Below are 24,228 nucleotides of genomic sequence, written 5' to 3' on the forward strand. Positions count from 1 at the left end.
TGATCTGATTAAGACGACTCCTTGCAGGAATAACTTGGGTATAGCACTATAACCATGGCTATAGTGTTATTCACAATTGCCTTTCTTTGTTTCTAGATTTTAATCAATTTTATTTCCATAGCACTGAGCTTAGGGCCTGGTACATGGTACTCATTCATACATGTTAAAATTTCCCTTAAAAAATTAGAAACTTGAAAAATCTTTATTGTTTTGTCAAGTCATTTTTTTTGACCAATGAAATGCTTACATTATTATACTGTCAATCTTGAATATTGCCATGCATATAGTGATCATTGTAATAAAAGTAGAAAATGCAATTAAATAAAAAGAAAAATTACTGGTATTTTAACATCCAGAGATAACAAGGGATATTATCATGTTATTAGATATATATTTAAATTTAGTTAATGTTGGATTCCTAACTTATATCTTCATAGAAGTCACATGAATTTTTATATTTAATGTTTTGTCTTGAGTTTGCAGTGTATGGCCTAGTGGTTAAGAGCATAGACTCTAAAACCACTTTGATTCTAGTCCTAGCTTGACCACATTGCCTAAGCTTTCCTGGACCTCTGTTTCCTCATCTCTAAAATGGGGATAAAATAGTAGCTTTCTCTAAAGGTAGCTGTTGAGATTAAATGAGCTAATATATCTAAAGCACATAAAATACTGGTTGGTACAGAGTAAGTACTTGCCATAGTAAGTGGCTGTTATTAGTAGTATGAGTACAGTTTTCAAGATGCAGCTAACCTTGTCTCATTTATACTCACTGCCCTCCTTCCTCCTGCTAGCAATGTTGTATCATTTCAACCCTTAATATGTCAGCATGTATTGCTGAAGGAAAGAACTGAAAACATAACCACAAACTGGAACCCTCATGCACTGCTTTTGGGAATGTAAAGTGGTACCTACACTTTGGAATACAGTTTGAAAGTTTCATAAAAGGGCTATTAGGGAGAAGACTAATATTTAGCCTATATTTAAAAAGATAACTGGCAGTAATATGGCAGGTTTATTGAAATGTAAGTTAATATTGGCAGGAAGTTAAGAGATTTATCAAGAAGGGTAAGGGTATTAGGTTTCCGGTTAAATGCTATAACAAAGAAACCCAAAATAAAGTGACCTAAATAATGTAGACATTTATTTCTCTCTCATGGAACAGTTCTCAGGGGAGTCCAAGTCGGTAGTTCAGTTCTGTTCCATGAGGTTATTTGGGGACGTCCGTTCCTCCCATTGTGTGCTATTGCCCAGTAGAGCCCCCATTCATCTGCTTATATGAGTATAGGTCACTTGTGTATCCATTGCTAGCTTGCTGGAACAGAGACAGAGGTATTTTAAGGCAAGAAATTTTTCTTTTAAAGAAGTCACATACCACTTCTCATTTTTTGTTGCTGAGAACTTACTACGTGGCCACACAAACGCAAGAGAGGCTAGGAAATATGGTCTTTAACTAAGCAGTATGTGTCGAAGAAGAAGAAAAGAATGGCTATTCTAGCCTCCAACAGTGTTCTGCCCCAAGAGGCAATTTGAGGGTTATTATGAGGATCTGAACCAAGGTAGTTATAGTGAGGCTGAAATTGTGATATATAGAGGAGGTAAAGTGAAGAGAAAAATGCATTTCCATTCATTTGAGACATGTTGCTTGTTTATGCGGTGTTTAGAGATCGTATACATGCAAGGTAGAACAAAAGTAGGTTTACAGAAATAAGTACACAGAACACAGTTTATTCTTGCATTGTTATTTATTAATTATTGTATTATTTTCCATATGAAAAACTGTAAACCTACTTTTGCTAAACCTACTTTTGCTCCTCCCTGTATGTACAGTTGTCAATTTGATCTGCAGATCTGGAGCTCAAGAGAGAGCTCTTGGCTGCAGGCATTGATTTGAAAATCACTCATGTTTGATTGTAGTTGTAGTTGGAGAGGTTCAAAAGGAAAGAAGGGGTCACTAGTATCAAATGCTGCTGAAAATGTCAAAGAGGATGAGAATGCATAAGAGGCCTTTGATTTGGGTCTTAAAATGACATGGACCTTTGTGAGAGTAACTTCAGTAGTTGTTGGATGAAAAAACACATTGGAGTGGATTAAGGAAGGACTGAATGGAAGGAAAAGGAAACCTAGCTCAAACTGTTTTTTAAAGAAATTTGGCCATGAAAAGCAATAGGGGGACTGGTTTAATACCAGATAAAGTTTTTACATTCAGGTACATTTGAGCACGTGTGTAGGCTGAAAGGCAGAAGTGAGTGGTGGTGAAGACAACATACATGACAGAGCACTGTTCTAAAAGGCCTTGGAAGGAGAGAGGATCAAGAGGTGCCTCTTCTGAAAAGGAAGAGAGTACTGCCTTTGGGATCACATCTTTGGAAAGGGCCAAGTTTGGGCACAAATACAGATTAGCTTTAAAGTTGAGGAGAGGGTAGTAAAATTAAAAAAAAAAAAAGTTCTTTATAACAGGGTCTTTATTTTCTCAAATGGAGGAATCTAGGTCCTTAGCTGAGAGTGAAGCAGAAGGTGGTAAGTAGGATATCTGAAGAATAATGGAAATAACTTCTATTGTTTAAGAGCTATTGTGGGGAACAGAAGGAAGAACCGACTAGTTACCAGTGATGGGACTGCTACAGTGTTACATGTCTAACTGGCTTTAGAAATCAACCATTTTTTCTTATTCCCATTAACATAGCTATGTTACTATTCAAAAACTATCATTAGAGCGCTTGAAAGCAATGCCATTAATTTTCACTGTTAAAAGATCTTTTTTACTAGAAATTAAAGTCATGAGAAAATTAGTGTTAAGGGAATTAGACCACGTACTACTCCAAGATAGGTAAACTTGTCTTTGTTTTAAAAACTGCTCATTAGTGAATTTCCTGTCCTGTTATGTTAACTACACATGCATGTTACCTTTTCCCCAAAGTCTCAGAGGTTAACAAGCATATATTCATAATTTATCTTCAGCCTTACTCATAAAGTGGGTTTAAAAAAACAACAAAACTACACAATAAATGTTTAATGAGAGGTGAAAGTACCTTTATAGAATATAGAAAAGCAGTACCCAGATATATCACTCCCTCATCTCATCCTCTTGCATAGCCTTCTTGATTCCAAATGTGTAATGCAAACCAGTGACTCCTAGTATTTTACTTGGAATGTTGCTAACACAGATTTAATAATTATTGCATTCCTATAATATACCAGTAAAGAAGAAAGTCCAGTTTCGTTTTTAATACTATTACTCCTAACAAAGCTTACATTTTCCTGGTGGCTTAAAAATGACACTAGAGGTCATTTATAGTAGTCCCAGAGGTCTTCACAGCAAAATACTAACCCACACTTGTTATCTCTTGTCTTTTTTAATAATAGCCATCATATCAGGTGTGAGGTGCTATCTCACTGTGGTTTTGATTTGTTTCCCTGATGATTAGTAATGTTGAGCACCTTTTCAAGTACCCGTTGGCCATCTGTATGTCTTCTTTGGAAAAATGTCTGTCCAGATCCTCTGCCCATTTTTTAGATTGGTTTTGTTGTTGTTTTGTTTTGTTTTCATTTTGCTATTGAGTTGTATGAGTTTGTTACATATTTTGGGTATGGACTCCTTATCGTATGTATGATTTGCAAATATTTTTTCCCATTCTCTAGGTTGCCTTTTGATTTTGTTGATGGCTTCCTTTGCTGTGCAGAAGCTTTTTAGTTTTTTATCATAAAAAAGACATTGTTGGCAAGGATGTGGAGAAAAGAGGACCTTTGTGTACTGTTGGGGGAAATTGTAAATTCCCCTAGTACAGCCACTATGGAAGCATTATGGAGGTTCCTTAAAAAAACTAGAAAATAGAACTACCGTATGATCTGGCACTTCCACTTCCGGATGTATATCCAAATGATATGAAAACAGGATATTGAAGAGATATCTGCACTCCCACATTCACTGCAGCATTACTCACAGTAGCCAAGATATGAAAACAACCTAAGTATCCATCAACAGATGAATGGATAAAGAAGACATGGTGTGTATATATTCAGTGGAATATTATTCGGCCACAAGAAAGAAGGAAATCCTCCATTTCCAGCAACATGTATGGACACTGAGGGTATTAAGTTTGCTCAGTGAAATAAGCTAGACGGAGAAGGGCAAGTACTGCACACTGTCACTTCCTTTGTAAAATGTAGAAATAAAGAAAAAAAAAGAAGAAGCCCAGAATGTAAATTCTGTATGTTGTTAATGAAAAAGAGTAGGAAACAATACTTACACTTAAAAACAAAGCCCAAAAATATATGAAGCAGAAACTGACAATTGAAGGGGAAAATAGACAGTTAATCAGTAATCGTACCTCAATAGTAAAATATAATGTGGAAAGATATATATTATAGAAACAAGAACTGGGGAAATGCCACAAGTTTTTGTTGACTCTGTTGTTAGGACCCTTCTTAGGCACTAGCATTATCAGCATCACGAAATGGTCCTTGTGGTAAAGGATCTCACTGTTTGAAAATGGCAGTTCTTTGAGAAAAGTAACAAGGATATGTTCAGTAGGAAAAAAAATAGTATTGGTAAGAATGCAGTGGTGCTAAAGTGTTCACTAAACCATGATTTTTATGAGGGCAAACTTCATATTCATCTTTACTAAAACGTTCCTGGTTCCTGATACATTGCCTGGCACTTAGTAGACACTCAGTAAATATTTATTGGGTAAATCAAACTAATGAAGAAGATGAGACTAAGAAGATGTAAAGATATCTTAGAGATGGGTTGGTTTAAACCATGACACATTTTTGCTAATTAATAGCTAACGTTTATTCAGACTTACTTTGTGCCAGGTTCTGTTCTAAATGCTTTACATTTCTTGACTCAGTCCTTGTATTCAGTATTATTGCTCTGTTTTTAAAGATAGGGAAGCAGAAGCACCAAACAGTAACTTGTCATAATTATTGGCAAGCTGAGATTTGAACCCTGGCAATGTAGCCTGCTTTCTTACTACTCTCAGAAATTGGCAGTGGTGTGGAAACTCTGTTATCAGGTTTTGCTGGATGTTTAATTTAAAAATATTTATATGAGTATAGTTTTCTAAAACTAGTATATGAAAAATCTTTTCTAAAAGATGCCATTTATTTTTAGAGAGAGGGGAAGGGAGGGAGAAAGAAAGGGAAACATCGATGTGTAAGAAATGAAATGATTGGTTGCCTCTTGCACGCCCCTAACTGGGGACCTGGCCCACAACCCAGATGTGTGCCCTCACTGTGAATCAAACTAGTGGCCTTTCAGTTCACAGGCCTGCGCTCAGTCCACTGAGCCACACCAGCCAGGGCAGTATATGAAAAATCTTTAGTGGCAGAACCACAACTTAACAAGCTAAGTGAGTTTTATTCACATCTAGTGAGTATTAAGTGAACTTCCCTGACGTCAGATACAAGTGTTTCTTCAAAACCAGTACATTTGCTCAAATTGGACATGTTTTATAATGAAATTGATACACAATAAACCAAAAGATAAACCAGCAAATAAACTTCTTTATGAAGAGTATAATATAATCAGTTTAATTAGCAAGCTGTTCCTCACACTCTGGTGTACAGTGGAGACAGTAATCTCAAGTAACTAATGGAGAGAGTGAAAAGCTGCCTGGCCATTTATCAGGTTGGAACAACAACACAGAGCCTCAGACATTATTTCTCCTAAGAATGGGGCCGCTGTAAAGTATCCTAACATTTCCTGTCTTTGAGTGACTTTAGCTTGCTTACTCACTGAGGAAGTTTGTTATTGAAAATCATAGATTACCAGAAACTTGGCTCTGTGTAATTATATCAGCAAGAATAAAACATCACCTTCTTCCCTGAGGAATCTAAGTCTTTTTGACAGAGCGAGGCAGTCTTGATTAACAACCGAGATGCACAACTTCCAATAACGGTTTTCGAAACAAAACATCTACGCCTACCTTAACTTTGTAGTTCCTAAGGAAAGAGGACCTTGGATTCACTCTACAGTCCAGTCCTAAAGTAGACCCCTTTACACACAGCTCTGCTTTGCTTTAAGCCTGCTAAAGCACTGCTTCATTTATATGTCATCTAAACTCCGCAGTTCCCAGAATTTTTGTAACTCTGGTTTTCCCTGGTGTGTGGTCTTCCTCATTGCAGTGGGTCAGTAAGCCTGACTTATCAGGCCACAGGTTTGTTCGTGTAGCCTTTAAGCTTTAAGAGTTTGGGCCAGCACACTGCCAACTCTTGAGACTTATTTTGAGAGAAAATTAAAAATGGAACAAAATGAAAGCTTGTGGCAGAGTTTGCTAATAGAATAGAACTCATATATTCTTTCAGGCTTCGCTTTCAGGTTCTTATAAGGTATTATAACTCTCTACGTTATGGATCTCTTGAATCTTTTATTTTTCTGTTTATGTTTTAAAGTCAGAATTTTAGAGCCATAAGGAATTTTTTAGGTCATGTCTCGATGGTTGTCAAAATGTTTTACAATTTTCAAAACTTTTGTCATAGAAAATACCTGATGGTGGGTGGATACTGTGCGAACATTCTCTTAAGCCTAACACATTTCATTTTGCAGAAAAGGAGGCACGGTATTTATAATTTGCCCAAAATCACACATCCTTTTTGTGGATCTGATTCCTCTGGTTCTCCGCCCATTGTTCTTTAGTTTTTTACCCTTAAAAAATGGTATTTAATTAAAGTTGTTTATAATTATTCACCTGCAGTACTGGTTATTAAAGTAGAGTATAAAAACAGATAACTGATTAATTAAGTAGGAACTTGTGAGAGAAACTCATTCCTTTTCAAACACAATGAAAAATGCTGAGATCGATGAGCAGGGAATTCATAGTGAGGAAATAGGGTATTATGTTTTATTTCCATTATAGCAGCATTTACTGTTTTTTCATGGCTCTCCAAAGCTGTATTTACAAATCTTCTTTCCTATCAGCTTTTCACATTAGTTTTTTTCTGTCCTGAGAGATGGGAGAGGTGCTTCCTCCCTTTATTTTTCACCATAGAGAGGCAAAACGCCAGGGTAGTTATTTATCTAGCTCCTTTTCCTGTCTCCCTGGAGTACTCCCTTACCTCCAGTTGTTTACTCAGTGCTGTTTTGTGTTTACTGCCATCATAAAGAAAGTTGTTGTTACATCACTTATGATAATTACTTCGCAAGGTTAATCATGGATTGCTTAGCTACACTTTAATATATTAGAGCCATTTTATGGGCTGACTATACTGGACAAATTAGAAATTTACACATTTAAAGGCAATAATGCTCAAAAATAAAAAAGCAAGTAACAGGACTTTTTAGTGTGTCTGCAATTTCTTTTTCATTCCCAACCCTTTATGTCTATTTAATAGTGATTCAGTTTTATGAATATGTAGTTAGCACACACAGTTTAGTTAGAATAGAAGATACAACGGCATAGTATCTGCCTTCAAGTTGCTTGTTACCGAGAGTGAAAACTAGGTGTTTATGTAAATAGCAGCCTAACTACAGGGATTCACCCATTGAGCAGAGTGTATGTATGTATGAATTGTGGTGCTAGCAATAAGGAATAGTGGTAGCTGTGATTAGAAAAACTTCATTTCCAGGTCACTGAACAACTGGCTTTGACTCTCTACCCCGTGATACTCAGTAAAGGGGATATCTAGACAAGATACCCTGTGAAAGGACACTAATAGGACAGAGTAGCTAATATATCCTGATTCATTTGGTGGGTTCCACAGAGATTGTGATTTTCATCTCACTTGATGTAATTTAGAAAGGTACAGTGCATCTGAACCATGAAGGCTGGCTAGCTTTGTGCCAGAAATATAGGGGAATGGATGGTGTCTCATACAAGGATAGCTTTGAAAGCAGTGGTGGTGTTGGTGTACAAGGCCAGTTTGGGAAATAGTTTCATTTGACCAGAGTGTTGTGCTCTGCTTGAGCATAGTGGGAAATACGGTGTAAAAAGTGGATTGATGGTGGTTTATGGAGAATAAATGCTAGCCCAAAGATTTAGACTTTACCCTATGGACAGTAGGATTTTCTTTTTAGCAGGTTAGGAACAGACCGTGATTCTTCTTGGTAAGCATTTTGATAAAGAGAGAAAATTTCTTACCCACTGTGTTTTTCACTTACTTTAAAATCTATACTGCATTTTATTTTTTATTTTTTCTGTTCTTATGCCAGAATCATTTTTCGAATCTACTGCAGACCTACTTTACATAGAGAAACTCTAGGACTCTCTGTGCTGCCACAATCTTCAATAGAGTAGGAGGGATATAATCGAGAGGCGTGGTACTGGAAATTCACTTTTGAGATATGTGTACCTACGTTACTTTGTATCTTCCATCAGAGCTAGATTGGTAAACCTGGTTCTCAGAAGAATAGCTGGACCCAGGTAATAAAAAAAGAGACCTAGAAGATTAGTCAGGAATCTCAGGTTAAGCTGTTCTTTCCTTAATACGTGGATACCGTCTTTTCTTCTCTCAAATATACTTTTAAAATGAGAAGGGGAAGGAATCTGGTTCTTTAGAGGGAGAAAAAAACCCTACTCTTTTTATATATAAAGCACAAATGTACATACAGTACACAAGCAGCTATACAGAATATCTGTGACATTAAAATTTCTTAGGGACAAGCCATTAGGAAAATAAGGTTGAGAAACACTGCATTAGAGTAGGTGGGTTTTTTTAGGAGTGGAGATCTCGTTTTTTTTAAACCAAAAACTAAACGTAATCATTTGACAAACTATCTTGGTACACCAAACAGGATGTTTTCATCTTTTACTGTTAAGTTTCAGCAAGGGAATTTTTTTCTTTTTATCCTATTGAACCCAAGTTCAAAGTTGATTCATAACAATTTAAGCAAATGTGATAGTTCTTAACCATTGTTAATCATGAACTCTTACTAAAATATGGCCAAATAAATAGGCTTACGTATTATTTTCATCAAATTAAATATTTGAAGAGTGATTTTCTTCATTCTTAATACTTAAAAATACTAATATTACTATTATTATTTTTGTTATTTATATTGAAATATCTAGAAGTCAGGATTATTAGATACTTCCTTTATATTTCTATGTGGTATGAATTATGGTTTGAGTATTTTTCCAAAGACTAAAAATTGGGTATTGGTCCTGTGGTTTTACAAAAACTATTTCATAGTTGTGTATTGTAATTACTTACTGTCTAATTTTTTTTTTAAATCAGCCATTGGATTTCATGGTATGCTGATAGCTTATGAAAATAACTGGATTTCAGTATTTCTTGGTACTCCGGCAGTTTGAGACAGTAGTTGACAACTTGTTTTAAGAGAATCCCAGCTGTGGAAAGGGAGCCATGGATTACTGAAATACATTTATTTCTATTTATTGTTTCTTCCATATGACATGGAGTTTATCTATTACGTATTTCACACATCAAAAGGTAAATTAAAACTGGCGTTATTATTAAAATACTTCAGCATATAGCATAGATGGACATTTCTACTTCTCTGTGTTTAAAATAGAATGGGAGCTAGAAGATACGCAAGTGAAGTGCCCATAGCAGTTTAGAATAATGTTTGTTGCTGTAATATCTAAAGTAGAACACATGAGTGGCTTAATATAATTAAATTTTATTCAAAGTTTATATAGTTGCTGAGTGCAGATGTTCGAGTTGTTTGATGACTCTTCCTTTTAATGACTTAGGGAATCCAGGCTTATATTTTCTGAGGGCTCACAGTGTTGTGTAGCCTGCTGGTATATTTGCTCACATTCCATTGATGAGAACCAGTCTCTTGAGCACATCTGTATTCACATTGTATGAGAAATGTTGTCTTTGACCGGAGATTGCCTCCCAGCAATAACTTCCACGCTGTGGAAGGGAGAGCACAGGTTATTTGTGAATGACTGTCCAGCTCTGCCACAATACTAATAATGGTAATTATTAGTAATTTACCATTTTTACTGGTAAATCTGGTCATAGTAATCATGTATTAGTTTCCTAATGGCTAGTAAACAAATCATCACAAACTTGGTGGCTTGAGACAGGACAAATTTATTCTCTTTTAAGTGTTAGAATTCAGAAGTCCAAAGAGAGTTTCACTGGGTCAAGACCAACGTGGCAGCAGGGCTGCTCCCTTTCTGGAGACTGTAAGGGAGGATCTGTTTCCTTGCCTTTTCTAGCTTTTAGGGCTGCATTCCTTGCATTCCTTAATTCTTGGTCCCTTCTTCCATCTACAAAGTCAGTATCTTTCTTACTGCCATCTTTCAGTCAAGTCTCCTTTCCTTTTATAAGGACACTTGTGATTACATTTAGGGCCTACCTAGATAATTCAGGAAAATCCCTCATCCCAAGCTCCTTAACTTAATCACATCTGTGAAACTCCTTTATCCATAAGGGTATCTGGGATTAGGAACCTAGATACCTTTGGGGTCATTATTGGGTCTACTACAAATAGTTAACATTTGTTGGATGCTTAATGTTGTCATGTTCTAAGATTTTTGCATGTATTAGTTTGTATTTTTCTGTTTACTTGGTTTATTCATTAATCTGCTTGTTCTATTTGTAGTCTTGCCTGTTTTTCTCATTTCGGTTTTGTTTGTTTGTTTTGTCATCTTCTGGAAGATGTGTTCTTCCCTTTAATGTTTAAAACTTTTATCAAAAAATCTTAGACTCAGATTTGGAAAGAATTTTTAGAGATGATGTGGTTTAATCATTCTGTTGTACAGTATCCTATTAAGTGTTCTAGAATTGGTCAGGGAGGTTGTTAATTTATCCTTTGGACTTTATTTCTCTTGAGCTTTGAAGAAAAGTCTTTAAATCTACCATTAGGCTCCTTGGGATTATTAATGTATTAAATTCTGCTTCCTTTATTCCTGCCCAAACCTATCTTTTCCGGTTACTTTTAAAAATTGAGTTGTAGATTATTTCTTTGAATTTTTTAAAAATATTTTATTTATTTATCTTTAGACAGAGGGCAAGGGAGGGAGAAAGAGAGGGAGAGAAACATCAAATGTGTAATTGCATCTTGTGCATCCCCAACCCAGTGACCTGGCCTGCAACCCAGGTATGTGCCCTGACTGGGAATCAAACCAGCGACCCTTTGGTTTGCAGGCCGGTGCTCAGTCCACTGGGCCACACCAGCCAGGGCCTATTTCTTTGGATTTTTTTTCCCCCACAAAAATGTTGGATTTAATTTAACCATTCTTGTGATCACATAGAAATGACTTGCTAGGAAAAAGATAATGCACTTTGGATCAACAACATTTTACGGGAAAGAAGCAGTTGAAGACTTAAAGCCACTCACAGGTTTCAGTAGAAAGCACAGGAGTAGCATGTAAGCAATTATGTTAACTGGATGAAATTAAACCAAAAGCAGATATACCAGATTTAGAGTTATCATGGAGCAGAATTATGAGGTATTGCAGATTCATTCAGGAAACAGTTCTGTTAGTCACATATTCGATGCTAAACATGCAAAGATGATGAAGGCATAATCCTGTCCTGGAGGACCCAACTATTCCAGTGATGACACAGACGCACAGACATTGTTGCAGTGTCATAAGGGCAGTGATAAGTACAAAGATCACTGTAGAAGCTGTGATGCTTATAGTTGTGAGTAACACACCACAACTTGAGGTGGCATAAACAGGGCAGGGAATTTATTGGTTATATAGAGGTATATCTGAAAATCACAGAGACGGTTGCAGTAGCTCAAATACATCATCACATGCTTTTCTCCTCCCTTTTTCCTGTTCCTTTTCCATGTTTTCTGAACAACTTTATTCTAAAGCTGGTTCCCTTTGAGTTTGTGTGATGACTGCTAAATTCTCAGACTTGCCCCTAGAAGGAGAGCTGCTGTCTCACCATCAAACCAAAGTGCTGGAGTTTACTCCAACTAGATCAACTTTGCTCTTCTGTAACCCTTTCACCAGATCGGGGGAAACTGTAATTGAGAGGCAAGTGAGAAAGCAAAATTTAGAACTTTCAAAAAATTTATCCCTGAAAATTGATATTAGTCTCATTTTGGCTTCATTATTTTTAACTTGAATCTATTTTAATGTACTAAAAATCTGGAATCCTTAATGGGGGGAGGTTAGTTAGCTCAGAAGAGGATCTCAGTTCAGTGATTTTCTTCTGAAATTTTGGAAGCATAAAAATTTCCTGTTCTCCCTTTGGAGATCTTAGATTTTGTACACACTTCATTGCAGAAATTAAGAACCTGACATACAGCCTGTTTTTTATTACTTCTTCCCTTGTAACTGGGCACTAAGGTAAGTTTTGATATTGGGTCCAATAGTTCATGGTTAGACTACTTCAAGAGTCAGTTACACTTACAGTAGGAAAATACCAAGGCCAGAAATGTCAGGCCTTGCTCTAACAACCTCATACTTTGAGTTAAATGTAAACACTTCCATTTGTTCTCTTTTTGCATAGCCTCTGGTGTACCACATTTGCATTCACTGCAGTCCTTTTTTCTCTCAGTGACAAATAGCCATTCAGGAGGCTCAGCATGTGACCCTGCTATAGCATTGCCAGATCTTATTTTGAAGAATTTGGGCAGAGAGAGTAGAAGAAGAGAGATCATTTGGTAATAGTGTGACCAGGCTCAGATACAGTCCCATTCTGCATCCCAGCACAGTTGGAACAAGGCACTGGAATACAGGCTAAGCCTGTATTTGTGGGCCATCGGGTAATCCAGTAACTGCTGGAGTGTAGACTTCTTGGCCCTACAAAGAGTTTGTGAAGGTACATTTGACACTCTTGGTGTATTAGGGTTCCTGCCCTAACTTCAAAAAGAATTACTTCTTTGTGCTAAAATTATATTAGATGTTATTTGTTAAAAAAGGAAAAAGTAATATATGTATTGTAGTGAATCATGTGGAATTCACTAAGGTTAACCTTCATTAAAGTTAGAGGGTGGGTTTAATGGAGACTAGTTCACATAGGGACAGGTACTACCCTCAGGTCAAGGACTGTTACACATTTTAAATGGGTTCTTTAACAGCCAGTTTACAACTACTTTAATGGTGAGTGGTTCAAAAGTCAGAGCAGAAACTTTTATACACCAAGAGTATCAAATGTACCTCCACAGACTTTTTGTAGGGTCAGGAGGCCTGCACTCTAGCAGTACTGGGTTACCAGATGGCCCACAGACACTGCTCCAAGTACTTTACATTTATTGGCTAGTTTAATTTTTCCAACAGTGCTATGAGATAGGTTGTTACTATTTTTATCCCCATTTTACAGAGGAAGAAATTGGCACAGAGAAGTCAAGCACCTTGCCCAAATTTATACCACTTAATAGGGTACAGAGTTAGGATTTGAATCCAGAGTTTATGCTTTTAGTCACTCACTGTATTTTACTTTCTATCAAGCAAAGGACTGAAGTTGTCATTAAAAATAATAGTAACATTTATTATATTTTGAAATGAATAGACATTTTGAAACTTACTTTACCTATTAATAGTCAACATACTTTTTTTTTTCAATTCTAGGAGAAGACTTTGCAGTTGTGCAGCAAGAAATTATTATGATGAAAGACTGTAAACACCCAAATATTGTTGCATATTTTGGAAGCTATTTAAGGTACATTGTCTTCTTTTTGAAAAGCGATAATGATTCATCACCTATTTAACAAAATAAAGTTAGCTCAAGTTCATGTTTTGTAGTATTTTTTATGCTTTGTTGATTGGATATTTTCATATGAATGGAATTTTTATTTATGACCTATTAATGTTAATTCTGTTACTAAGATCATAGTCAGTGATTGTCTGTTGTACTCTTGGGAATTCTGGATGTGGTCTCATTGAGGAATCTGACAATAAAACCTTACTTTTATGGTTAGCCTTCCTGTGGTAGAATAATTTAAACATGCCATTCTGTTGCCCCTTCTAGACTTGGGTGAATTTAGAAAGGAACATTTCTTCCTGTTATGTTTTTGTTAGAAACTTTTTTCTTTTGTGCTTCTAGCCTCAGAATATTGCATCATCTCTTTCCTTCATTTTGTCCAAAGGACTGGGAACTATAATTAGTTCACTGGCTTCTTATTTTTTTAGGTCTTTGAGTAAGTTTAGAAAGACTGAATTTGCCACCTCTTGTTTTGGTTTAGCAGGACAGGCCTGGTTCCCCAGCTCATATTCCATAGGGGATGACCTTAGGGTCAAATCTCGTTTTTCCATTCACTTCCTTATGCAACTGAGTTTAATGCTGTGACCTGGTTTTTAAGGTTCCTTCCATAGAGAAGATTGGAGAATTTTTTTTAATGTATTTTAAAAAGTCTTTAGTTTTGTTTCAATATACTATAGGATATATAAGGATGTAACTTCTTGCAGCTCCCATTCTCATTTGATCTGGGTATAAGACACTTTAACTCCTCAGATGTGGGCACAGCACATAGAACAGACTGAGCAATTCTTGCCAGCTTTTCTTTGTGATTCTAACCGCTCTCGGACAATTGTGATTGCCCCGCCTTTAATAAGGATAAAGGGTGGGTTTAGTGGAGACTTTAGTTCGTATAGGTACTACCCCCAGGTCCATGACTGTTACGTGTTTTAAGTGGGCTCTTTAACACATCCAATTTAAAACTACTCTAATGGTAAGTGGTTCAGTCAGTACACTAACACAGTTTGTGCATCAGTTTTTGTTCTGTGGAACAACCTAGCACAGGTAGCTACTGTCCATGTTATCGGCATGAAAATGTGATAGATACATCTTGCTTATTTTCTCTTTATAGGAGAGATAAACTTTGGATTTGCATGGAGTTTTGTGGAGGAGGTTCTTTACAGGATATTTATCATGGTAAGACCAAAGTTGTATTTTGTAGAGATTAGGTAGAATTTCTTAATATATAATAATAAACTATTAAAATATTAATGTTGATGCAAGGAAAGTATGTTTTATCATTATGTTATTTGGATACATAAAAGTATGTCATATTATGGATGAAAGGAGCATTTGTTTTATAAGTTGTAAAATTACATGGAAAAAAATTACATTATTTGCTAATTCTAAAGAAGGAATATTATAAATCATTTGAAATGTCAAACTCAAGACTTACAGAAGACATGCAAAGACGTTGGTGACTAATACTAAGCCAAAAGAATATCCATTTAATAAATGAATAGTGTTAATACAAAGATAGTTGCTTTTACTCTCGTGTTCAAGAAGCATCATTTGAATATTTACTGCCTTAGATGCTAGATTGTGGGGAATTAAAAAATTATTACAACATTTTTCATTGGGATTTCACTGGAGTAGTAGAAGAGACTTTTAAAGTAAAATAATTTTTACTGTCTTTTTTTCCCCTCTTCTGTTTGAGTTCTGTTAATGGGTTACTGCAACAAACTACAGAGTAGCTTTATTCTTGTCTGGAGGTGTGCTTTTTGATTAATGTAAAATAAAATTATATCTTAATTTATGATGTCAATTTTCTGAGAAAATATTCTGGAAAATTTTTCTAATTTTTTTAATACAGAATTTGAATTCATGTATCTAGTTTGGGGCCTCTTACGTAATTTTAGGGACTGATTGTAACAAAGATGTTAAAAGGCTATTTGGATAGGAATATTGATTCCGTTTCACTTCATTTTACTGTATCTTGTTATAAGGTCACTATCTAGCTAAAAGATTTCATCATTGAAATTTGATGTTTAGCATAGTTTCTCCCAATGAATGTATTCTTGTAAAGTGATGTAATAGTGAAAAAGAGAAAACTATTTAAGTATTTTCCATAGTGGATACAGGCACACAGAGAAAACAATGTCTGTCCAGGAAAAAGCCCCAGCCATTGGTAATATAACGAGAACGGTTTGCATGACATTGATATAACCTGGCAGCCAAGGAGAGTGGACTGAAATGTGCATGTGTGAACAATGAAGACTTCGCTGTACTAGTCAGTGGGGGCAGTAGACTCCCTTGAGTAAGCATGTGTACTGTGTGGCCATCACATTGAAAATAACTGAACAAGTAAAGCAACAAGTCTGCATTAAATTTGTGTTAAGCTTGAACATTCTACAAAAACGGTTTTGATGATTTAGAGAGCCGCAGCTTTGAGTAACTGGTGATTGGCAGCCTCATCACAGCAACGCTCCCACTCATGCAGTATGTCTCGTGCAGAGTATTTTGGCAAAAACATCAAATCACCCAGGTGACTCAGCCCCACTACAGCCCAGATTTGGTGCCTTGTGACTTCAGGCTTTTCCCAAAACTAAAATCACCTTTGAAAGCGGAGAAATTTTAGACTGTCAGTGAGATTCAGGAAAATACAACAGGGTGGCTGATGGTGATTCCAACAAAGGATTTTACAGAGTATTTTGAACAGTGAAAGAGATGCTGGGAGAATCATGGATCTCTTGCATAGCACACGGCTGGATACTTTCTGGACAGAGCTTATATTTTTCAGATATTATGATATGATTAAGCTATATTTATTAATGTAGGAAGGTGTCCATGATAAATGAAAGGACAGGTTTCAGAACTGTAGGTGTAATGTGATTCCATTTATGTTTTTGTGTGTGATGCATACATACTTTATATAAAATGTCTCTGCATAAAATTGGTAATCTATAGCCCAAACTATTGATAACGCTTATTATTGGGTAATAGTTTGAATAGAGAAGAGACCTTTACTTTCCAAACTTTATTGATTGGAATTTTTGAAAGTGAACATATATTAATTTTATAGCTATAAAACTAATAATTTTAAGGAAAAATATTAATTTTTAATGAGCCATAATACATGTAACATCAGTTTTTAAAAAGCTGTAATAAAAACTAGCTAAACCTCTTGGTCATGCTTTCTTTTAACATTTAAAAAATAATATTGATTAGTGAGGTATAATTATATAATTAATTTCAGAGACTATTTTAGGCTTTTTTTTCATTCTTTAAACAGTAATCACACAACTTTTCCATGCCAGGCAGTGTTCTGAACACTGGGGATACAACAGTTAGCCAATCAGATTTTTTTAAATCCTGCCCTCATGAAGCTTACATTTTGGAATTGTTTATTAAACAGTTAAACCTGTTGCTTAGTGGAACTTAACAGAAGTTGTCACTCTCGAAGAACATGCTTTGCCTAATTTTATTAATTTTCTTCTCTTACAGTTACGGGACCTCTGTCAGAACTGCAGATTGCATATGTTAGCAGAGAAACACTACAGGTAAATTCAGTGCTAATTAAAAAGTAACAGACTTTATTAAAGTGAATGTTGAATTATTGTGTATTACCTGTTAATTAACGTAAGGATTAAATATTCTAGTTTGGTAAACTCTTAAATAATATTATCTTTTTTAATTGTTTGTGTAATAAACCCAAATTACATCTGCACAAAAGTACTTGACAGACCCAGCGTGATAATATGAACTCCTAAAATTCAAGTGCTATGGATTTGTTACTTTATGTTTTTATATTCCTCTTAATACCAAAGAAAGGCTTGCAAATTGAGGACTCTTACAGTAATTAAAACTCATTCTGATACTTGTATATGTATAATTGCACATATACTTTTTAAGTTATTTCAAACTACTTACAGAGTTTAGTGAAAATTATCTGTCTTTGGAAAATTAGTAGCTCCAACTGAGCTTTGCATTTTCATTTTCTTGATTCTTTTGTTTATTAGGATAAATCAGTAAAGTAAATTAATGATTTCCATTAGACTTTCTGTAATGAGAAAATACAAAAATACAGAATACTACTAAGTTGGTCATTTTAAATCCTAAAGTGAGCTCTGTAGTAAAATCTTATTAATTATTCTGGTTTTTTATTTGTTTGTTTTGTTTTGTTTTTTTAAACTCCAGGGACTGTATTATCTTCACAGTAAAGGAAAAATGCACAGAGATATAAAGGTACATACACATCATACGTTTAACCTATTGGGCCTCTCTCTAATCAAACTGTTGACCGTAATTGTCTTGATTGTTCTGTTGGATGAATTCGTTAATCTGAAATATGGTCCAGTAGTAATATTGAGTGATATTTTAACGGCTTTATTACTTTTTTATAGTAACTTTATTGATATACAATTCACATACTATAAAATTCACCTGGTTGAAGGATACAATTGTGGGTTAGTGGTTTAATAACCCATTTTAACTTATTTGTAGTTGCTTATTTGTAAAATGCAACTTAGGTTTATAGCTTTCATTGTTAGTGTAAAGGAAGGTTCATGCTTTGAAAATTAGAGTAAACTTTGCGAGTATCAGGGAGCTATCATTAATGATGTTCCAGGTGGATAAATTAAACTTTAATAATTTCCGATGGTCTTTCATTTGACTGGCAGGGCAGCACAGGTACCCTGGACGTGCTGCGGTTAGCACTGTGGGAAACCGGGTGCTGTGGCAGGACTCAGAGGTTATTTCCAAAGATGCCACTGGCTCCCCAAGGCAGATATTTTTCTCCTTTCACTTACTTGTCTCCTCTTTCTTGTTCATCTTTTCTCCTACTTCTTTTCTTCCTCTTTTGTTTTCTGATGTTTCTCTAGCATAAGGGTTCTTAACCTTTTCTGTTTTTTGATTTTGTGTTGTCTTTTGCATCTCTGATGAAAGCCATGGACCCTCTCCTCAGAAAATGCCCTTACACACATGCCTTTTTCAAATTTTGTGAGAACTCTTGATGGACTCTCAGATCATCTGTTGAGAACCTCTACTCAGTTTTTCATAAACCACTTGAGAGACGTAAACAAGGAGCTTTGGCATTCAAAGGGAGAGGAGATCATAAGAATTTGAGTAAGTCAAAGAAAGTCCTTTGTCATGGGCACTTAAGGGATCTGGAAGGACCAGCAGATTTTTGTCAGAATGGAGGTTTGGAGTGTTTTTAAGGAGAGGGAACAAGTGAGCAAAGGGACATATGTCAGAAAGTGAAAGGTCAATTTAGAAAGTATACAAGCTACACCACATTACTGAGAGAAGAGGCTGTACTAGAGAACAGTAGCAGCTGGGGTTGGCTGGGTTGTTCGGTGCTTCATTATGCAAGGACTCAGGTGCCAGGCTTCAGAGTTCAGGCCCATTTGGGTAGTTTCTGACCGCTGTCACTATTTCTATCCTTCTTTGAGCCACCAGTATGTTATATCTTACTTGGACTTTGGTAATAGCCTTCTAACTAGTCTCCCTGCTCCTGGTTCTGTAGTCACTTCACCTTGCAAACAGAGTAATCTTCTAATGTCAGATCTTGCCACTCTCCGGTAAACCACCCATCATATTCAATATAAAATCCAAGTGGTTTAGAAAGGCCTACACGATTATGCGTGATCTGGCCCCTGCTTTCTCTCTAACCTCATCTCACACTCCCTTCCATTTTTTTCATTCTGTTCCAACCACACTAAATTTGCTGTTCTTGGAATATGTTGAGCTTATCCTGGCTCCAGGGCTTTGTATTTGCTGTTTCCTGCCGTTGGAATGTTCTCTCATATTTTGACATGGTTCTGCACCCTTACCTTTCCCAGATCTCGGCTCAGATATCACTGCCCTAGAGAAGCCTTTCCATCATGCTTTATTTATCTTCAGAGTACTTACCTCTACTTGGCTTGGAATCATTTGTTCATTCATTCGCGCGCATGCGTGCGCGTGCATTTTTTAGATTTTCTTTCTTTTGTACTTGGGAGCCAGAATTTATTTATTACTATTAACACCAGAGCTTAAAATAACACCTGGATGCTACAGGTCTCTCAGGGAGAAAGGAATGAATGGATGGAAGGAAGGGGTGTATTGAAGGCCGTAAGTGCAGGTGACGTAATATAAGCTGTGATTTAGGAAAATTAATATGGAGCTGAAGAAAGATCAAACCGAAGACTTTGGCATAAGTCCATATAGCTAGGGTCTAGATCAAGTTAAAATCCCAGCTTTAGTTCCTTCTCTGTTTTTTCTCATTTCTCCCTTTATTCCATAGAGTTACAGTAGTATCAGGGGGTGCAGTCTGCTATTATTTCCCCCTTTGTGTGGGACAGGAAGGGGTTTCTTAGTATTTTTCCCCTAAGATTATAATTACATGATTGATGGCGCCCTGGGCTAAAGAGGCTGCTTACCTTTGCTTGCCCATTTAAAAGTTGCAGAAAAGGCAAAAATAAATAAAAAGCCTATAGCACCTTTGGGAAATAGTATTTCTATCTCCTTCAAAAGTTTTGAGCTTATTGAAAATAAAGTTAGTTATCATTGTTTTTGAGCTTGGGTTCAAAAAGCAAAAGTAGATAAAATGCTACCAGGTCAGTAATGGAAAAAACTCAGTTTTTTTCCTCTCTATGGGAAAAACCCAGTTCTTCCCTTCTGTGGCTCTCCTGTGAGTCTCCTTAACTACTCACACAGAACACTTCATTTATGCACTTCGGTCACCAAATGTGTGGTTTTTCCCCACAACAAGCAATTTTCTGTGACAACAGCTGGATGTTCTACAATTAACTCAGTTCTGACTCTCTCTACCTAGAGATAGCATCAGATCCCACAGACTAAAGGGCTCAGTCCCATGAGACACTTCCCCTTTCATGCCCCTGTGCCACGCCCCACCCCGCCCCCACCTCCCACCAAGCACACTTTAGGCACCAGCTTCAAGTTCAGGCTATCTGTGCTTCTGACCAACCAGCTATAGATTGGAGGTTTTAAAGACCCTTCCTTGGGTTCTATCAATTTGCTAAAGCAGCTCACAGAATTTAGGGGAATATTTAATGTTTACCAGTTTATTAAAGAATATGATAAAGGATACAGATGAACATCCAAGTGGAGGAGATGCATAGGGCAGGTGTGTGGGAAGAGGTTCAGACCCACCCGTGCCCTCTCCAGGGCACGCCACTCTCTCAGCACCTCCACGTGTTCACCAATTCGGATGCTCTCCAAACCCTGCGCTATTGGGATTTTATGGAGGCTTCCTCCCCTAGGTACGATCAATCGTGGACTCCATTTTTAGTACTTCTCCCTTTTTTGGGAAATGGGAGTGAGGCTGAAAATTCCAAGCTTCTAATTATGGCTTGGTCTTCTGGTGACCTCATTCCAGGAGCCACTCGGAGCTCACCTAGAACAGAAGGCACACCTGTCAGCCAAGCACTACAAAGGTCTCAAGAGTGCTGTGTCATGAGCTAGGGTTAAAGACCTAATAGTAGAACAAAAGATGCTCCTAGAGCTCTTATCACTTAGGAAATTACAAGCAGTTCAGGAGCTTTGTTCCAGAAACTGGAGGCAGAGACCAGTATATATTTTCTGTTATCTCACAGTCACATAGACAAGTGACATTTTAATTCTGTGGGCCTGTGGGCTAATTCTGTGGGCTCATTGTTTATGTCCTGAATGGTCCTAAACTCCATACAGGCATATTACAGATAGACAGTCTCACATACTAAGCAGCAAGGGTAGTTTAATACACTAGCACTGGTTCAACTGATGAGTTAGAGATTTGTTTTTATTTTTTAACAGGATATAGCAATCAAGTTTAAAATATAATACAAGGAATTGAAAATGCCGGTATAAGGTAACATTTTAGTGTAGTGACAATGTTTGATCAGTAAGAAAATAACATTTAGATGAAAACTAATATAACACTTTCATAATAACATTTATATTGTGTTAATAGCAGCTTTTGCAAGGCAGAACATTTTATAAGCATAGTCAAATTGCTTAAAATTCGAACACTAAGTTTTCCTGTGAATATAATGGTTTAACATTTTAATTGGGAATACTTTAAATTTTAAGTATTTCCAGGGCTAAGGTTGTGATTATTTTAAATATGTACATTTATTATATGTGCTGTCTGATAAAATGTTTCCGACTTTAACTGAATGTTCTCACTTTGAAGGGAGCTAACATTCTGTTAACGGATAATGGTCATGTGAAATTGGGTAAGTAAATAAAGTTGTGTCACTAACACAAATTTATTCCAAAAGTTGTAAGTTTATATTTTCCTCTGTAGGACTAGGTTTCCCCTCTCCTAGCTGCATCTATATATGTTTAAGTGAAAGTCTCATTGTGAGGCATACGTAATACCTTTGTATCTGTTTCCTATTTCTTAAATGGGGATTGAATCTGCCCTTCATGTATGACAGATTTATTGTGAAGATTTAGTGAAATAGTAACCTTTGGAAATTCTTTCACCTCTCAGCCCAGAATTGTGATTTCTAGTGAGAAATCTGTGCAGAATTGCCTCATAACCAAAAAACAAGGTAAACAAACAGCAGTTACAAAGTCAACGATGCCAAAAATTCTGCATTCTTTACATTAGCTTTTTAAAATAAAATACAGTGTTACTTATATAAGAAAGTAATTTAGCCCTGGTGTGGCTCAGTTGGTTGGGCATCGTCCCACAAAGGGAAAGGTTGCTCATTCGATTCTCAGTCAGAACACATGCCTGGGTTGTGGGTTCGGTCCCAGGTCAGGACATGTATGAGAGGCAACTGATCGAGTTTCTCTCTCACACCAATGTTTCTCTCCCTCTACCCTCCCTCCCTCCCCCCGTCTCTAAAAATAAATAAATAAATAAAATATTTTTTTAGAAAAGGAGTGTAATTTAGATGCTTTAACTTTGTCTTTTTTAATTTATTAGGATGACATTGGCTAATAAAATTGTATAGGTTCCAGGCATACAGTTCTATAATACATCATCTGTACACTCTATTGTGTGTTCATAGATGCCTTAACTTTTATTTTGTAACTTTTGGTTGTCAAGTTATGATTAAAATAGAATTCAAAACCTTAATAATTTAAAATTTTAAGACAGGAAACATGTACAAAAACTTATTGTAAACAAAGTCATGTCTGTTAGGTACTAAATAAAGTATTTAATGGCAAATATGAAATCGTTATTTTGAACTATATATTAATATAAGAAATAAAAATCCAAAAAATATTTGTTATAAAATGAATGAAACTGTATCCTACAATAGGACTAATTAGTTTTAAAAGTATGTATTTAATTAACATAATAAAATTTTCTTAAGCCACCTCTAAATATGAGGAAGGGAGTTATCTGTTTATGACTTAGTATACAGTTCCTATCAGCAGTTTAATATTTTGTGTTAACACTGGGTGCCTTACTCAGAGACATCCTATATACAATGTATCTTTGTTGATAAGGATTTAGGAATCATTAGAAAAGTAGAAAATGTTGGAATTTAACATACCTAAAGAATAACAACAAATCCCACATAAAAATAAATTTCCTGAGTTATTGGAATTGGTATTAGAATGTATTGCTAAGGTAAGATTTTTGAGAATGTTTTGTTTGGATATCTTTCAAGTTAGATAGAGTCACTAATAGATTTACTGGTTTATTTGATGTCAGTTCTCATGGGTGTGACAGGAAATGAATAGGAATATATTACCACTTTAGGCCCCTTCCAGTGATAGTCCTTGAATTTTAGGTACTGGGAATTTGAAATTATATTATCAAGTCTGGCAATTACTAGATTCTCTCAGCTGTGTCTTTCTCATCAAAAGTATTTGATCTTGACTTTGGTTGTCATTTGATTCATATGGGGATACATGGGAATCTGTTTGGCTAAATGCTGACTACTTTGTGATATTTTAATGCTAGTCCATTCAAGTTAAAATTTTAATGTGATGTTTGAGAATATCTCTTATTTTGTAAAATTAATTTAATGAAAATAATAATTAAAGATAGTTTAATGAAAATAATAATTAAAGCCTCTTCTCATGTTGTCTTAAGTATTATTTTTTCTCAGTTTTCTAAATGTTTCTCATTTTTTTAATAGCTGATTTTGGAGTATCTGCACAGATAACAGCTACAATTGCCAAACGGAAGTCTTTCATTGGTACACCATATTGGTAATTGTATTTTAATTGATAATTTAACTTTCTGTGTTCTTTCATTATTGCATATAGCATTTTCAAAAAATAGGCTGAATAATAGAAAACTTTAGCATGAAAACATTAAGAAGGCTATCAGCAGGTTAAGTAATTAAGGCATGTTTATACTTGTGGCTGGAATACAGTCAAAAAATATCCTACCATGTTAATTTTCATTAAATGGAAAAGCCATTGAAGATTAACACATCTTTAGGGAACCCTTTTCCAGCTCTGCTGGAAAAACCCAGCCCTTACAACTATTCGTGTCCTGGATTTGTACAGATGTTTTTATATATCTTTCTTCATCCCCATTTCTAGGTCATATTTTGGCTAATCTTTCAGCATTCCATTATTTACAGTACCCCTTTGCTCAAGACTTTTTGACATATCTTGCTTGCACACAAGATCAAATACATATTTCTTGGCATTTGGAATCTTCCACAGTGTGTCCTGTAACTCCCTCATTAATCTTGAATGCTGTTAGTTGCCTTCACAGAT

The 24,228-nt window shown here is 35.8% G+C and overlaps 1 protein-coding gene across 5 annotated transcripts in view; it reads left to right on the plus strand.

Annotated features, from left to right (window-relative positions):
• The window catches only part of MAP4K3 (mitogen-activated protein kinase kinase kinase kinase 3), a 131,984-nt gene that overhangs the window by 44,575 nt on the left and 63,181 nt on the right, over positions 1–24,228 (plus strand). For all 5 annotated transcript variants that reach the window (XM_054567546.1, XM_054567510.1, XM_054567518.1 and 2 more), the window contains exons 3-8: positions 13,446–13,536; positions 14,684–14,748; positions 17,056–17,111; positions 17,749–17,796; positions 21,725–21,767; positions 23,637–23,709. In XM_054567546.1, coding sequence (XP_054423521.1) covers positions 13,446–13,536; positions 14,684–14,748; positions 17,056–17,111; positions 17,749–17,796; positions 21,725–21,767; positions 23,637–23,709 — 376 coding nt within the window. The remainder of the gene's footprint in view (positions 1–13,445; positions 13,537–14,683; positions 14,749–17,055; positions 17,112–17,748; positions 17,797–21,724; positions 21,768–23,636; positions 23,710–24,228) is intronic.

The sequence above is a fragment of the Pteronotus mesoamericanus genome, unplaced genomic scaffold (assembly GCF_021234165.1).
Source record: "Pteronotus mesoamericanus isolate MK-2021 breed Mesoamerican mustached bat unplaced genomic scaffold, CSHL_Meso_final contig_101, whole genome shotgun sequence".
NCBI lineage: Eukaryota > Metazoa > Chordata > Mammalia > Chiroptera > Mormoopidae > Pteronotus > Pteronotus mesoamericanus.